The sequence below is a fragment of the Hermetia illucens genome, chromosome 5, assembly GCF_905115235.1.
Source record: "Hermetia illucens chromosome 5, iHerIll2.2.curated.20191125, whole genome shotgun sequence".
Classification (NCBI taxonomy): Eukaryota; Metazoa; Arthropoda; class Insecta; order Diptera; family Stratiomyidae; genus Hermetia; species Hermetia illucens.
In genome coordinates this window covers 81,083,294-81,101,323 of record NC_051853.1, presented here as the reverse complement: position 1 = coordinate 81,101,323, position 18,030 = coordinate 81,083,294, and the positions used below count along the sequence as shown (strand labels likewise).

General features: G+C 40.4%; 1 protein-coding gene across 1 annotated transcript; it reads right to left on the bottom strand.

Annotated features, from left to right (window-relative positions):
* Positions 1–2,126: 2,126 nt before the first annotated feature.
* LOC119657397 (TRAF3-interacting protein 1) lies at positions 2,127–13,017 on the bottom strand. The gene is made up of 5 exons (XM_038064287.1): positions 12,731–13,017; positions 4,147–4,264; positions 2,720–4,092; positions 2,454–2,641; positions 2,127–2,393 (listed from the first exon to the last, which is right to left on the bottom strand). Exons 1-5 carry the CDS (start codon positions 12,866–12,868, stop codon positions 2,246–2,248), a joined length of 1,965 nt encoding a protein of 654 aa, XP_037920215.1. The 5' UTR covers positions 12,869–13,017; the 3' UTR covers positions 2,127–2,245.
* Positions 13,018–18,030: the final 5,013 nt, after the last annotated feature.

The window sequence follows — 18,030 nt, the reverse complement described above, 5'->3', positions numbered from 1 at the left end:
ATCAAACTTTCAAAATGTTCTTTGATGCGTTCCAGGTTTATTTTAATTATTATCATCCCCCTTTTCCGCTATCTGGGAAAGGTGACGGATTCCTAAGATTTCCATACGAGTGGAAGTAGCATATCTGCAGAAACCACAGATTCAGCTGTTAACTATGCAGGGAGATCGAGAGCCCAGCTCCGTTTGTGTACATTGATGACTGAGGTGGTTTCTCTTCTGGTTGGAAGAACAGTCCGTATCCGCATGTTACGGTGACTAGCCATTTCATCCACAAGAGGCAGAACTTCACTGGAAATGATGAAGTTAAGAACTGGGGAAGTTCTCTTTCTAACTATTCAGTTGCTTGTCGTCGTAGATAAGGAGTTGACCGTTAACGTCCTTCACAGGACTATAGAGATGTTTGCGGCCACATGCAAGCTCTTTCGTGATGCAGTATTCACTTCTGAAATCATTACGATCTACGGCATTTTCATCTTCTCTGACCAGCGCATTAACAAATTACCTTTTGTTATGGCACACACTACTTTGGGCTTTCCGTCGCGCGCGGATTTCACACGGTATCTGTGTTCAAGCACATCACGCCCGCTATCACTCGTAGCGGTCAATAGAGCCTTCAATCCCTTCCGTTCATTGATTTGCTTCCATTATTCCGCAGGTAGCCATATGTTACCGTTTGAGAAAAGGATATTTTTGATGGCAGCCAAATACTCATCGATATTATCAAACGGGGTATTCAGTGTGTTTGCCATCCGATCGGCAAGATAGTTCACTGGCAAACGGCAGCTGGATCATACAGGCGGTTGATATTGAACTAGGGGAGTCGCAGTTCGCCAAGCCTGCGAGAAGTGGAAGACACAAAACGCAAGTGAAAATAAGCGACCATCAGATGGTGATCCATTTCGTGGCCGATGTCAGCACTTCTTTTGTTACCCACATATAGGAGACAAGGCCTGAGTCTATTGCTAATCACAACGTGATCAATCTAATGGCTCATACGGTACCGATCAGCTGAAACCCAAGTTACGGCAAGATCTGTACTCGAACAATGTACCACTAATGATGAAAGGGGTGGAAGCTGTAGAAATCCCCAAACTTCCACCATTATCATTACGGTTGCCAAAACTTCCCTATCACATGTACGAGCAAGGCGTTAACACAGCCTACTTTGGCATTCAGATCGCCCATCACAATCATATTGTCGCCTTTAGGAAGCCTCTACCGAACAGCGTGTAATTGCTCACAGAACGCATCCTTCTCCACTAGATTGGAAGTCTCCGTTGATGCATAGCACTGTACATATATGTTGCTCCTTATCTTAGGCTTGAATCTTGCAATCAGATATCTGTCATAAACCGGCTCTCAACTGAAGAAAGCGCGTCTTGCAATAGTCGTCAGAAACAACCTGACACCCAATTCGCATCTGCTACCATTGCCATTAATGTGGCCAGACGGATAGGAATACTCTCCAGGGTTCCACCATCTTACTCTCCTTAGACCCACAATGTCCAGCTTATATCGTTGGAATTTTCGCTCGAGTTGAAGAAAGCCAGCATTCTGAGAACCCTCACACTATCATTGTTCGTTTACGATACTCAAAAGTCTTCGGCGTTAGGCCAGTCCCTATCCGAAGCATTGTTGACGTTTCGGTACCAGAAAACTTTCAAAATTGGCTGGTTGCTAGCCCACAATTTTCTATCCCAGTTAACCGCCTTTCACGACCAGCAAGGAAGACTTTAGGTGAATTCTTAAGCCCCAACTCGAAAGGCTAAATAAGAAATTACAATTGTTTTCAATAGACTCAAGGATCTTTGAAAGGAGGAGACAACGAACAGACCGTAAAACAGAATAAGATCAGCACTTTCCAATAAGGTGTCCTATTTTCGAACATTATAATGCGTAGTATCTAAAGAATATTATCTAAAATTTCGAAAATAACTCAGATCAGTTCCATAAAAACAAAAAAGTATGAACTGCTAATGGATATGTGTACAGCCAAGAAAGCACACCAATAAATAGTACGAACATATTGACTGTGGAAATTACCAAAATTTCCGTAGCGAAATGAACACATCAAACAGCCACGACTTCGCATTGGAAATCAGATGAAAGTCACGCTAATCTATGTATGTTTCTAGTGTCAACATTGTGTTTATTTACAAAATTAAATTTTTTATACTTAACTAGTACCAGCAAGTGCTGATGTACAAATTGATGAGAATCATAGAAAAAATATTTATTGAAGTCACTACTGATCTGCTAATAACTTGTGAATTTTATCGGAATTTTGTAGAATCTTTGCACGAATCTGTTCAATCATATCTTTGTATTCTTTGATGTTAGCGTTAATCTGGGCCAATTGATTTCTCATTGGTTCGATGGCAGATTCTGTGAGACTGTAGTGATAAAGACGAATACGGTTATTTCGACATTTTTTGTGAAGAAATTTAACCCACCTTCTCTCCTTTTTCAATTCACTAGATCCTTGAATATATGAGTCCCGCCACATATTCAACTCTAAATGCATGGAATCGATATCCTCGGGAAGGAAATCCATGAGTTTTCCAAGAGGATTGATCGACCGAGTCAGATTTTGAATAACATCACGTAGGGAATCCATCTGACGAGCTGATGATTGTCGCTTCTGTAGAGTAAGAAAAACGAATATGGGAAAATTAGAAAATTAACTAACTCTTATTTGTAAAGATGGAAATTCACTCACAGTAACGGTTCCAGTTTCCGAATCCAACTGGGTCAATTCCTTCTGAGTTTGTAATATTTGCTGGACAAGGTGGCCCTGCTGAGACTCCTCATCCAGAGCAATTTTAGTGTCATCATCTTTCTTATCGCTTTCATGCACAACACTCTCAACTATAACTAGATTTTCTCCATCATCTTCCAGCTGTGATTCAAAGGTCTCGAGTTTAACGTTGATCCCAGCCAATTTCATTTGATCGTTTGGTTGTAGAATGATTTCGACATTTTTGTCTCGCCTCCTTGGTGCTCCGGGGCGAGCCGATGCTGGCCTTACACTCGGTGGTCTTAGCGATGTTCTCGGACGAGCGTTCGTTGTATCATTTTGGGAACCTTCTCGGACGAATGTCGATTGTCGTCTTACATCAGTGGGACTCGGGGTGGGAGTATCTTTAAGAGATTGTTGAGAAATATCTAGCAGTGGATCTGATGGTTTCCTGGATCCTGGCGTTGAAGTTTCCTTGCCCACTTTTTGACTACTTCCTTTGGACCGTTCCGTTGCTGAAGATATACTTTCTTCTGCAACGCTTTTTCTTCGTTTGCTGGAACTTTTCTTTCTTTCTTTTGGTTCTTTTGTATCCTTCTGTTCACCTGTAGGTTCCTTCGGTTTATTACTTTCACCATTAGCTAACTCAACCGGAGGTTCGCCCTTATCACTTGGGGGAGGCAAAAGCGCTGATTCTGTGTCTACGCTTTTCCTTGCTTCTTTATCAGCGCTTATCACTCCATTTAGTTCCTTATTATTATTTATTTCGTTACTTATTATGTTTTCCGCAGAGTTACGTTTAGACTTCTGCGGAATATCATTTTCAGACACTGTCGGAGTCACAACCTTGTCTTGGCTTGATAGCAACGCATCTGGTTTTTCCTCACTTTTCGCCTTTCCTTCATTTTTAACTGGTTTAGTTTCTTCCAATTCACTTTTTATTTCCTTTTCAATTTTCTTTTCCGATGGTCTGGCAGCATCTTTTCCCTTTGTTGTGGTCTTTGAACTTGTTTTGGACGCAGCAACAGTTTTCCCGGTAGCATTTTTAATGTTAGTACTTTTAGCAGGTTGAGTTTTTGAAGACTTTTTGTCCTTATTATCATCTTTCTTTGTGGTAGGCTTATTTTCTTTTGCATTTCCTTCTTTACTATGATTTACTCGTGGTTTTTCTTTTGAGATGCTTTTCGTTTTTCCCGTGCTGCCTTGCGTTTTCAATGTTTCTATTGCCTGTTTGTAATCCAACTTATTTTCAATAGCAAATCCGATCAATTGCAACAGTTCGTTTGTCTTTTCAGCCTCATGTCCAGCGACTATTTTCGATGGTCTGGCCGAAATATTCTTACTTGTCGTTAACTCTAAAATAGAAGACTTGAATTGCTTTCAGCTCATTTAAAAATTGTATTCCATACTTATCACATCAATGAGCTTCTGTAGAAAGTTTATCTTTGCATCCCTGTCCTTGATATTTTCCGATATGAGTTCAGTTTTGCTGTATAAGCCCTCAAGAAAGCCAGTCTCTTTGATTATCTAAAAATATAAAGTAAATCATGTTAAAGTATTGTATGAGGATAATTGGCATAATCCACAGCTTGGTATGGAAGTGGTGCCAAAGTAATCTTCACACTACATACTTTCAGGTGAATGTAACTTTTTGCTTATAGTGATCAAATAAAATAAATTTTGATACCCTTCGAGAAACAAAGCCAAACTACATCCTGTTCTGAAATGTCTCGTTTCGACATGCTTAACCTGAAAATGTACACCACAACCCACCAACTAACCAAGCGAAACCTAGCAACTGAGATGGGGGCGCAAATCCACATACTATATCGTGGTAATTGTAAATGAGCTAAACAAGAGAATAGCTGTAGGCTGACAAGGAAATGCCAACAAAAAAAGTGTAGTTTGTAAAATCAAACCCTGGTAGACGTCTTACGGACTATACAAGAAGTAAAAGGTGGTGGGAAGGATATAGTCGAACACTTACCCAGTATAACACCAAAAGGCCAGAGAGACTCGTGGAGGAGAAAGAATACAATCCCAGAGGATTCTAGCTAAAGATCCAGTTAATCCCGTTGGAATACTAAAGAGACCTTACGGGGCACCTACGGATGGAGTCTACCCTATTCCATTGTATTGGTTTGACAAATTGGCAAATATTACGCAAGACTATATACCTAGTTATATAAGCCTCACCGCCTTCCTTGGTAAAATGCCTAAATCTAATTCACAGTATAGGAAGTACTGTATCTAGACTTATGTTACCGTCACTGAAAGGTAATTAGCTCAAGTAAATATGTCTGATGAGACTCTGTATGCCGTTAAATACATAGGCTGTCCACACGGGGAATCCTATCACCTCTACTGTGCAACCCTCATTGGTAAAATCATGCAAACACTTTCAGAGGTGGTGCGACTATCTCTAAGTCCAACAGATGGATGGCGCAGACGGGAGAATGTCAACATAAATCCTAAGAAAACCAGTCTCCTGGCGTTTACCAAAAATATGAAGCTGAGTGAACTCAAACTAGCATCCCTTTCTGATCTGGACGTAAAACGAGGCAAAATGTCTACGAGTGGAGTCTGGATGCGAAATTAAATTGAAATAAAGTTTTTACCTATGCAACTAACAAGGAAAAAATTATCACTTTCCGCCACAAAAAGGATCGTAGGGAATATATAGGGTGACACCACAAATGGTATACTGAACATACAAAGTCGGAGTCAAACCTATTCTCACCTATGGACCTGCTGTAATATAATCGCCAAACGTTTAGTACAGCAAACTGACAAGAAACTATCCTCGCCCCAAAGGCTTGTCTAACCCTGTTTCGTGGTTATCATGCTTGGCCCCTTTTGCCTTTTTTTTGCATATTTCAAAAGTACAAGATATTGAACATGCACAGTCAAAATTTCAAATTTAAATCCAAAATATTTCCAAAGTTATAGCACCAAAAATGGGATACGCCGCAATAGGTATTGAAGAGAAAATTAGCCGGTGTCAATTAATTCAATCCTTCTTTGTATATAATATCCTTAAAATCTCAAAAATATTTAAATTTCTAATAAAAATTTTTTTTCAGCAATTATAAAGCTATTTCTGTATCCTAATTGTGCTACGAAAAACTAGAAAAACGCACAATTAGCATACGATAATTGCAGAAATAGCTTTAAAAACACAAATAGTCATGAACAAATTTTCAGAAAATAAAAGACTAAGGAAGGGGACAGTTAGTCCCCTAAATACGTATTTGTATATATTTACTTATATATTAGCCATCAAAGGAAACTATCTTCCAAACCAATCTTTTACTTTTAACATGGAAGTCTGATTAAAGGTATCATCACTTTATGAGCTCAAATAACCATGCGCATATCAGTTGATTTAAAATTACATTTTTGTCCATTCTAAGTCGATCGGAGAGACAACAGTGCTTATCAAGAAATAATCCTAAGGCAAGAATATCAGCAAACTGGTACCACGTGGTAATGTACTTTCGCTCTGTTTAGTAACATCCCACACGAAGTTGTTTATCACGGTTATATGATTCAGGCACTCATGCGCCTATCCCTCCAATACAAAAATTAATGCGACATCACTCGACGTCGAGTGATTAATCGAACCTCATTACAAGGGCGCATTCCAGATCCCGCATTGAAAGTTATATTGGGTTCAGCAACTGAGGAAGTTAGAGCTCGAAGCGACCGTCATTGCGAATAGAATTGCCTGGCCTGTTCTTTGAGCTAGAAAATGGTTTCTGCTGATTGATGTGTACATAGCATTGGTCTACGTAATATTTCCTAGTACAACTGGCGGGGGTGACTGTCAAGTGCCGACGGTTTTGGTGGAGTAGGATGATTTCGATTTAGTGCGTACTAGACAAACTCTTCATTATACCAAGCGTAGGATAGGTCACATATTGAGAAACGGGCCAACACCATTGTGAGTTATGCCATACAATGAAACCCACTATCCGAGACTGACCGGCGAGTTAATCGTCGTAGAACTACCTGACACAGAACAGGGAAGGAAGGGTGCAAGCTTCTCACAAAGCCCCGGATGGAGCTGAAGTACATTGCCAAAAGCACACTGATCGAAAATGTCAAAAAATGAAACAGGAAAGCATAATGAATTCAATGGCATACCGTTCCTACCACGAGCGCAATTCGAATATTGCTTATTATCTCATCAAAGTGTAATATCAATAGATTATTAATCCTAGAACCTAGGCTTTAATATGAAGCAACCTACTGGAAAGTCTGATGGAAATCCTACTATTAGTAACAAAGTTACGATAGGCTAAAGTCGCTTCTTTCGCTTTAAATTGGTTCTCCATAAGAGATAAAATGTCACATCGCATTGAATATCGAGTATGTTCAACGTCTATGCACTACGAACTATGTATAAATGAAACTGTACTCGAATATTATTACATTAAAGATCACCAAAACCTTTCACACCTGAAGCGCCGAGGTTCCGGTTTCCGACGTGTTTTATTTTTTTAATAACAAAACAACGAGAAGTATTTTTTTCATAGAGCCTTAACGATTGTTGCTCAGTGTTGTGTCAATACCTTTGGCGTCGGAAGATGGCCCGTCGAAAAGACCTGTTTCGATGTATTGCATCTCTTTTACAAGTACTGGCGATGTCATGGAGGGATCGCTGTGAAAAACTGAACGGAATTATAATTGATCTCTCCATACCATTTCTCCAAACTTGTTGGTAAGAATCAGCCTGGTTCCATCGAGTTTTTCTTACCGTTCTCAATACTCCTAACATCCGCTTATAGGACTCCGGGGTTCAGCGATTCTCGTCTGCTTTAAACAAAAGATGGACTTTACGCTGCATATCAAGATATCAAGATAACATTCGGCATCATCTCCAATAATCGCGTAAGACAGTCCTGAAGCCAGAACATCCTGTGGGCCCCAATGAGAAGCACTGTTAGTGCGCCAAGCGACATTAAGTTCCATACCGTCGTCGACAGAAACGACACTACAACTTTATCAATGCTAGGCAAGAAAGTACTCCAACCTTGTCATCAAGTCGCCTTGTTAGCGTGTGTTCCTACGTGTCATATAGCTAAAACAGACCCTATGCAAGCAAATTTTTTCGAATAAAAGAGGATGAAGAAGGACGGCGCTCAAAGAGATTAAAGGTTAAACACAACAAATTGGACCCACACAAGTGTTTCTTCATTGGAAAGGGGCTTCAGGAGCACCGCTTGAATACAGATATGGATAAAGAGCACTCATATCTGTATTCACTGATGATAGAGAGCATATGTAAATTAAGATTAAGGTTTAGTCAATAAGAAAATTAGATTAAAGTATTTAATATATATTTAGATTAAGGACATTTCTGGGCTTATTTTGCAGAAGAAGCAGCAAGTGGCTGCCGAAATAGGTATACGGAGAAACGTAAAAACCTCCTTGACTTAAAAGGATGTTAAGAGTTGCATTGTTAGTCAACATCTTGAAAAATTCGGTAGCACAAATGAGAGTATCGATATAACAAAAATAGATTTTAATTTCTTTTCATTTATACCGGAAACCATCACAAGCCATCATGGGATAGACGGCCAACAATTTGATGAATATCCCATGGGGGCAGCGAAATTGTATGTCGATCTGTATGGATGCCTCCAATATGTCCTACCTTACATAAGCTAATTAATTCATGGTTTAACTATAATTCAAAGCACATTACTGCCTATAGGACGATTGACAGAAGAGGCAGCAGAAGTTAGAAATTATCAGTTTCTCTTATAGCGCGAAAATTACGGAGGACAGTTCTCCAGGGAAGAATGCAATCTTGGTGTACTCAATACATCATGATGAAGTTCAGGTCCTCAAACATAAATTAAACAAAGAAAAGGATTAAATCAAGATCATCCCAAGATAATCAAATGTTACTATCAACTGACCTAAGTACCGAGTTCGATATTTCAGATACGGACTACGATTTATTATGAAATAATAAAATTTCGTCAAATTTTGTACGTATATATTCTTGTTCCTTAAAATTATAATCGCTTTTTTTGTTTGTTTTTATCTGTGAATTTTTCATTTTTTGGGTGGATAGTACATAGTAATACATAGTAATTTTACAATCAATAAATCAATAAATCAATAAATTCCTTATAAATACATGATGAAGTCAAAACATGTGCACTGTTTTGTCTAAAATCTACTGTTTTTGATTGTCTGCTTGGTGTCATCATTATCAACGGCGCAACAACCGGTATCCGGTCTAAGCCTGCGTTAATAAGGAACTCCAGACATCCCGGTTTTACGACGAGGTCCACCAATTCGATATCCTTAAAAGCTGTCTGGCGTCCTGACCTACGCCTCGTCTTCCTCCTCTACCATAGATATTGCCCTTATACACTTCCCGGGCTGGATCATCCTCATCCATACGAATTAAGTGACCCACCCACCGTAACCTATTGAGCCGGATTTTATCCACAACCGGACGGTCATGGTATCGCTCATAGATTTCGTCGTTATGTAGGCTGCGGAATCGTCCATCCTCATGTAGGGAGCCAAAAATTCTTCGGAGGATTCTTCTCTCGAACGCGGCAGAGTTCGCAATTCTTCTTGCTAAGAACCCAAGTCTCCGAGGAATACACGAGGACTGGTAAGATCATTGCCTTGTACAGTAAGAGCTTTGACCCTATGGTGAGATGTTCCGAGCGGAACAGTTTTTGTAAGCTGAAATAGGCTCTGTTGGCTGACAACAACCATGCGCGGTTTTCATCATCGTAGAACATCTACAACATCTAGAACATCGGATAGGAGAAATTATCAACGGCCTTAAAGTTGTAGTCTCCTATCTTCATTCTTCCCGTTTGACCAGTGCGATTTGATGTTGTTGTAATGTTTTCGGTGCTGACATTACCACCATATATTTTGTTTTGCCTTCATTGATGTGCAGCCCAAGATCTCGCGCCAACCACCGCCTGCTCAATCTGGATGAAGGCAGTTTGTCGTCTCGGGTGGTTCTTCCCATGATGTCGATACCGTCAACATAGGCCAGTAGTTGGGTGGACTTAAAGAGGATCGTTCTTCTTGCATTTACATCAGCATCACGGATCACTTTCTCCAGGGTCAGGTTAAAGAGGACGCATGATAGGGCATCCCTTTGTCGTTGATGTCGAAAGGTCTTGAGAGTGATCCTGTTGCTTTTATCTGGCCTCGCACATTGGTCAGGGTCAGCCTAGTCAGTCTTATCAATTTCGTCTGGATACCGAATTCTCTCATGGCCGTGTACAGTTTTACCTTGGCTATGCTATCATAGGCGGCTTTAAAGTCGATGAATAGATGGTGGAACTGTAGTCCATATTCCAACAGTTTTTCTATCGCTTGCCGCAGAGATACAATTTGACGTGTTGCTGATTTGCCTGGAGTGAAGCCTCTTTGGTATAGACCAATGATGTTCTGGGCGTATGGGGATATCCGGCCTAGCAAGATAGAGGAGAATATCTTATAGATGGTACTCAGCAACGTGATACCTCTATAATTGTTGCAATATGTGATATCTCCCTTTTTATGTATGAGACAGATAATGCCTCGTTGCCAGTCGTCAGGCATCGGTTCGCTGTCCCATACCTTGAGCGCAACTTGATGAACCACTTGGTGTAACTAGTCGCCTTCATATTTAACTAATTCGGCTGTAATTCCATCGGCTCGTGGCGACTTATGATTTTTAAACCGATGAATTGCACGAACTGTTTCTCCTATACTCCAACTCGCCGATGTTTTGGTTGTTCCGTAGCTCATCAAAGTACTCAACCCATCGCTCTAATATGCCCATTCTGTTGGAAATCAAATTTCCCTCTTTGTTTCGGCAAGATGAGCATCGAGGTGTATAAGGCTTCATCCTGCTGACTTGTTGGTTGGAAAGTTCACAGACTTGTTGGTTCTCCCAGGTTTCCTTTTTCTGTCTGTGTAGTCACTTCTCTGCTAGACAGAATTCGTGATAAGTCTCTGCGCGTGCCCGCGCCCTTTTAAAATACAACATTACTCGGTATGCAGCATTCTTCCGTTCCGTTGCTAGCTTACATTCATCGTTAAACCAGCCGTTCCGACTTTTTTTGCGGCTGGGGTCAAGTATGTTTGTGGTCATATCAATGATAACGTTCTTCAGGTGGTTGTGAAAATCATTTGTTGATGTTTCATCTCCAGGACCTCTGTTGACTGCGGTCATTGCGGCATCCATTTCCCTCTTATAGGTGTCACGGAGGGCTTTGTTGTGGATGGCTTCAGTATTCACTCTCACCTGATTGCCAGAGGGGATTGTAGGTGGTGTCGTAATTCGAGCTCGGAACACCATGCGAGATAGTGGTCCGAGTCTATATTGGCCCCCTTATGTGTTCTGACATTCATCAAGGCTGAGAGGTGGTGGCGTTTAATCAGCACGTGGTCAATTTGGTTGAAAGTTGTCCCGTCTGGAGAGGCCCATGTATGTTTGTGGACCGCTTTCCGCGCAAACCAGGTATTTCCAACAACCATTTCGTCCAATACTGCTAACTGGATAATGCGCAATCCGTTATCATTGGTATCCCTATGTAAGCTATGGGAGCCGACGTATCGCCTGAATACGGGCTCCGTCCCTACTTGACTGTTGAAAAACTCCAAGTATGATTTTGATATCATACTTGGGACAGGCTTCGAGGAACCGCTCAACTGCCTAGTAGAAGGTATCCTTCTCCGACTCTACAGTCTCCTCTGTAGTCTAAACTCGCTTCGCAAACGCAGAGTGCATAGCCTTTCGCTGATATTTGCAAAACCGATAACAGCAGGTTTCATTTTTTGGCTGACTAAGAAACCTACGCCGAGCACATTCGGTCTGTACAGGAAGCGTACGTTCCATGAGAAAATGCGCAAATCGTTAATCCGTTGTCGTTACCGGGTTCGTCGTTGTAAGATCCATCCTGTCCGAGGCTCCTTTCATGGCTTCGTAACATCGGTTTTCCGTGTAGGGTTGTCAGCCCTACCCAACCCCCAACCTGGAGGACCAGTTGGTACATTTTGTCCCGTTTTTAGGCGCGGGAGACTCGCCTTCATCGTTCTCCGTCTGTAGTTTTTCAAAAAGAAAGAACTCCCAGCGATCACCACGTGGAGGTGGAGATAGGGTTGGTTGGCTGTTGGTGTTGGTTCAGCAGGCGTTTCCCAGGTTTATGCTCCATCGTGGGTGCCAATCCACGTTTCGCCCTGGAACCTATACTACTAAAGCGGTTTTCAGCAACCATTTACTCACCAAGATAAAAACTGAAATGCAATTTTTAGAATTAAAAAAAAATACATTTTTCAATACATCTGGAAAGGTTTTCAAGTCCAAGTTTCGCTATTTGCAGCCAAGATTATAATGGAAAGGAAGCAATAAAACCTATTTTGCGGTAAAAGTATGAATCATCTAAGCCCTCTTAGTTTCAGGCTCTGTAGAAAGATGCCGTCCTTTAGTTGAAAGAAATATTAAATCACACTACATGGGACATACATGGGAAAGTATGGAAAATTTGATGGGATGAAGGAATTTGGCCCACATACTAGATTTCTGCAGTTATCCCTTTAAATTAACATGCCTTCTAGTTTAAACACCCCCGTCTCCTTTAATTAATGTCGATTATATGACTACCGCAATTCTATGAATCACTAACTCATCCTTCTCTCATTACCAAATTGATTGTTTAAAGGAAATGAAAAGTATAAGTTTATGTTGGAAAACAAATATTTTCTAACTTCACGGATTTCTTCGTAGCAATTTACATGTACTGTAGTGGAACTATCCTAAAATAAAATCCCAAAAAGAAATAATTAGCGAGATTCATTCGTAAACACCTATCGATACAAGTGAATCAACCACCCACGTTTGGAAAGAACGACGTTAAGGTCATATTAGAATGTACTCGTATGCGAGTAAATTATTCTTAATTAAATCCGATTTCTCAACTAATTTTAATGAAATGTTTAATAATTCATTGTACTTACAGCGTTCACAATGTCGTGGATAAATCGAAAAGGAGGTTTATTCAGTAATTTTTCAGTCAACGCAGGTTTCTTAACAAATTTTCCCAACGATTCTTGAGTTTTCTTTATCACAGCAGGATCAACATTATTCTCCGACATTTTACCAACATCAAATAATCACATAACGTTAAGTAAAGTTCTAAATATTCACAACAACTACAGAGAAATTGGAAAGAAGGCAAAGTGAAAGTGATACTAAACCCAGACCAAGTTGGTTTGCAATTTTGAACTTATTGAATATGTTAAGTCATGTATCCTGATTCGTTCCAAGAAATGTCACTGAGTTATGTTTGTAAACTATGGTTTCCATGGGGATCTCACTAGACTACATATTGGTGAGGTGCAAATTCTAAACAAACAAAAATGGTAACGTAGGAGTTCTATTGATTACATATACATATGTACAATAAGTGTTACGAGCGCTTCCAAGTAACCGCATTGATGCCTTCAATATTCTCCAAGATAACGTATGTTCAAATACTAGCCAAGGACCTGACCATCCTAATTTATTATAGTCATAATTCGTTTAATTTGCTAGATAGATGTCTTATATTCATGGAAAGGAGCTAAAGGAATCCATTTCCACCAATAGAATTGATCCCAAAGAACAAGGTTAATATTTAGAAGCAAAGAGGAGATGAAATTGTTAGAGCTGAGCAGGTCTGCCGATGCAGGATCTAAGCTAGTTGAAGGCACAGCGTGCGAAAGGTATAACTTCGCACAGCAGTATAGTGATTCGTGAGAGAATTATTTTCCGAATCTTTCCCATATTGCCTAGTTTAATATTAACTGATCAGCTCATAACATTTATATTGGTAATTTGGTTAGATAGAGTTTATAGTCATGTTGCATTACCTCCTTTTCAACGCGAAGTTTTTTTTTGTGTTTATATTAGCAACCGATTTTGAACTTGTGGAAAACGTTGGTTATCGCTACACCTCTAAAAACGTTAAAGGGAAATTTCTATAAGACATACCATTCAGCACTTTCAACTATGCATGCAATGCTACTTCACTGTTCCAAAACTTAAAATAATTGCTCAGAATATCCCAGTTATCCATTGAGCTGGGTTTTAAAAATACGCTCAAAGTAAAAAGCGACTAAAATGAATAGAATTTTGGGAGCTACAGCACAACATACGAAACGCTGAGAAAGGGACTTACTTGCTACGACCTTTAGATATTAAAAACGGTTTCTGATTGGTTTCTGGGAAGTGTATACGCTCCTCGATATCAGTATCGAAGGCTTCCGGAGACGTGGCTTGCTCCAACTTGATGGGCAATTTGGCTATATAAGTTAGACCTTCTGAGTGTAAAAGTCGAGTGGTGAAAGTCTAAAGAGTATTCTCGACTATTTGCGCTACTATCTTTTTGCTGGAAAGTCTAGCAGTAATAGACGCGAATCTGTTGTCGGTATTTGCCCTTGACTACCGCGAAGTAAACTTATGCAAATGACGTGGCTGTACTGGCTGTCTGTCGAAATCTCAGAACGTTTTGTAGAAATATACAATGCGCCGTTGATTTGATTGAGAATTGGTGCATCAGGCACGGACTTTCAATAAATTCAAATAAGACCACAATGGTATTATTTACAAAAAATAGGAAACTGAATGGGGTACAATGCTTCAACTCTCCATAGAAGTGAAATATCTAGAAGTTATTTTAGACAAGAAGCTTCTTTGGAACAAACATGTGGAGGCAGAGATGAAACGAGATCTCACAGCTTATGGGTGTAGACTGACCTTTGCCTTGACATGGAAACTTAGGCCTCAGGTAGTAATGTGGATATATGTTGCCATCATTAGGCCAATGTTGGCTTATGCATCCTTAGTGTGATGGGTTGAGGTGAAATAAAAGAATTTTTGCTGTAAACTAGCCACACTACAAAGAACTGTGTGTCTGGGTGTCACCGGTGCCATGAGCACGACATCCGGCACAGCTCTGAATACATTATTCAATTTGAAGCCCTTAGATTTCTTTATTCAGAGCACTGCAATGAGAGCAGCTCATAGACTAATTCGATTAGATCAATGGATATGGGGAACACACATTGGAAGAGTTATTGGGAGAACTGGGACGAACCACAAGATTGCGTGTCAGGATATATTAACGTCTTCTACACCAATGGTTCTAAAACAAAACAAGCTGCCCATAATGACGGGTGGCCTTAATGCTGCTAAACCTACCAAACTTTTCTTGTCAAAACCAAACAAACATACTGCAAAGTTTATTCTGTCGAAAGGCAGGAGACTTGCAGAAATATTATGGACATTCTGACAGGCCATAAATGACTAACTGGGCATATGTTCAGAATAGAAATTCTCCAAGATGATACGTGTCCATCCTGTAATAAGTAAGCGGAATCCACAGAACATTTTCTATGTGAGTGCTCCGCCCATGGACGCATCAGATACCAGATTTTTGGTGCTGATGTGCTACAACTGCAACGGGTAGCATCACATCCAGTAACGGAAATCCTGCGATACAGAAACGAATCCGAAATATTCCGTTAGACGGGGGAATCGAGTACAATGGACCACTAGAGTCTGATTGTTCACAGACTTTGCCTAAGAATCAGTTTCCGACAGGATATTAATTGCGTAATTCCCCTCCATGTTGAAGACTGTCACAATTGTATAGTTCTGTGCACTGTAAACGTTCTTCGATGTAACATAAAGAGATGATCAAATACACGCGTCGACACAAACTCAATACGGACTGTTACCGTGTCCAGGCTGTCATCCAGCAGGGGGAAAATTCTTGGTGCACAAATGACACAAACCCTAAATAATCCGCTCAAAAATATTGACAAACAATGACTCGCCATCAAAAGTAGCCTTATTTCTGGAACGGATGAAGTTGCCGATGACATCCCAAAAGGACATTATAAGATACATGCAGCTGCGAAATCTGTTGATGGCTGCAAATGCGGCTGAACGGGACGCACTTAGACACCGTTACCGTAAAAAGTACGGGAAATACAGTGTAGCGTATGCATCAATAAAATGCACTCCACAATTATGTTTTCCCTTACCTGAAGTTACCGTAAAATCAATCTTGCTATCTTATACCGCATTAGAAAGAGCTTTTAGGTGGCAGCAAGTTTTTCAATGGGGTAATAAGTAGCTGAAAAGGTGGAACGAGCACTTCATCACGATTCTCACTCGTATAATGTTTTGACAACATACGGATTCAGACGGTTTTCCTAAACAGTTTCTCTCGCCGAGTCATTCTTGCTGAAATGGCTCTGGGTTTTAAAAAGTAAGCAAGCAAAATCGGACTGAAGATAAACAGTAACAGTTCTCAGTCTGACTGGTTACCGTACTATTGCTATTTATATTAATGGAGAAAACATCGCCGTTATAAACTAATTTGTATATCTAGGGGGCATTGTTTTTGTTGACGGTGGCACCAAATTTGTTATCGCTCGAAGTATTAACAACGCTAGATCCACCTTTGCTATTTTGGCTAAAGTTATCAAATGCAACCATCTCAACATCAAGTTGAGTTGTTCTTTCTGGGCTATTATATGGGGGTAATATACGTGTCCGGATAGCTGGGTGGTTAGAGCACAACGCTGTCGTACGGAAGGCCGCGTGTCAAATCTCACTGGCGGCAGTGAGATTTGCATCGTGATTTGACATCGGATACCAGTCGACTCAGCTGTGAATGACGGACAAAGGCTAGTATAGGTTTCAGGGCGAAACGTGAATTGGTACACATGAGGGAGCATAAAACCTGGAACGCCTTCTGAACCAACACCAACAGCTCTACTGCCAAATCTTATCTCCACCTCCACAACTACAGATAGAGAAGGATGAAGGCGAGTCTCACGTGCCTAAAAACAAAACAAATGGTACCAACTGGTGCTCCAGGTTGGGGTTTGGGTAAGGCTAACAACCATACACGGAAAACCGATGTTGTGAAACCGCACAACCTCGGACAGGATGGACTTTATAACGCCGACTCCGGCAAGGACAACGGAATAACAATTTGCGCATTTTCTCATGGAACGTGCGCTCAGACGTTTGGAATATGGGCACCGGTTACACCATCCTGTACGCCAGGAATGCATTCAATTCGACCAATATCTAATACAGAAATTTCTGACGAACATTGGTGTTCAAAATATTTCGCTACTTTTGTTGAGAGTTACTTACAAGAACAAAAGCTTTTATATAATATCGATGACAGACCCAATAAATACGTTGGCTCCGCGAGTATCCCCACATACTAGGTCCACTGCTATAGAAGATCATTTAAAATCATCCGGTTCTTCCGGTTGAAAAAAGCTGAAAAGAGAAAAATATTGGCAGATAACAACAACGATGAGACTACCAAAAAAAAGGGTCATTGGCACATATGTTGATTCCTGCAATCGGAAAATAGCTGGGAGAAAAGTGTGAGAAGATCAATTATAATCTTACCCAGTTTCTCACCAGCCATGGCGTTAGTAACTGTAAGGGTTTAAAATGGACCTTCACCTGATTATCCAAACTGCGATGGGGACCCGAGGGACCTTGTGCACATATTCTTCCAATTTCTAAGGTTCGTGAAAGAAATGAAAACCCTAGAGAAAACTGTAGATGAAATCCTATTACCTGGAAAATTTTGTTTCGAAAATGATAGCATATAAGAATTATAGGAATGCGGGCAACTTCATAATTGCAGCGATCCCGAGTAAACTGTGGAGAGTGAAAAAGCTGCGGAAGGGTTCCACGAGAGAAGGAGAAGAGTGAGGGGTAGTTTTAGGTAAAAATCTCACACGCTGGCGTGTCCAGCACAGTATCTTTTGAAGGTTTCCACAAGCTTACAAAAATACACGCAGACAGATTAACATATAGATGTTTTCTTCTAACACTTACTTGATAGAGGGCACCTTCCCGAGTCAGTGGAAAAGAAGAGATATTGGTGCCGCTTCCAAAGGGTGTTTACTGGAGAGTATGGGAAAGCTACCATGAAAACCACTAACGTTTTCCTATTGTTTTTCGAATATGAATATTTAGTTGACTATTTCTCGCCTCCTTAGTGCTAGGATTCGATTTCTAGCACTGCTAAAAACGACAAGTAGTCCCCGAAATATGTATATTTGCAAGGAATAAACCTTTTTAGTAAAACAAAAGGAAAAGTTTTCGGACTTTAATTTAAATTGGTTTCGCTTTACTCAAATACTGTATGTATGTTTTGTTAATGGCAGTTTTAGAAGAAGCAGGAGGCATATCAGAGCAATAGTACGGATTTCAAACTGCCGAGTGTTAATTT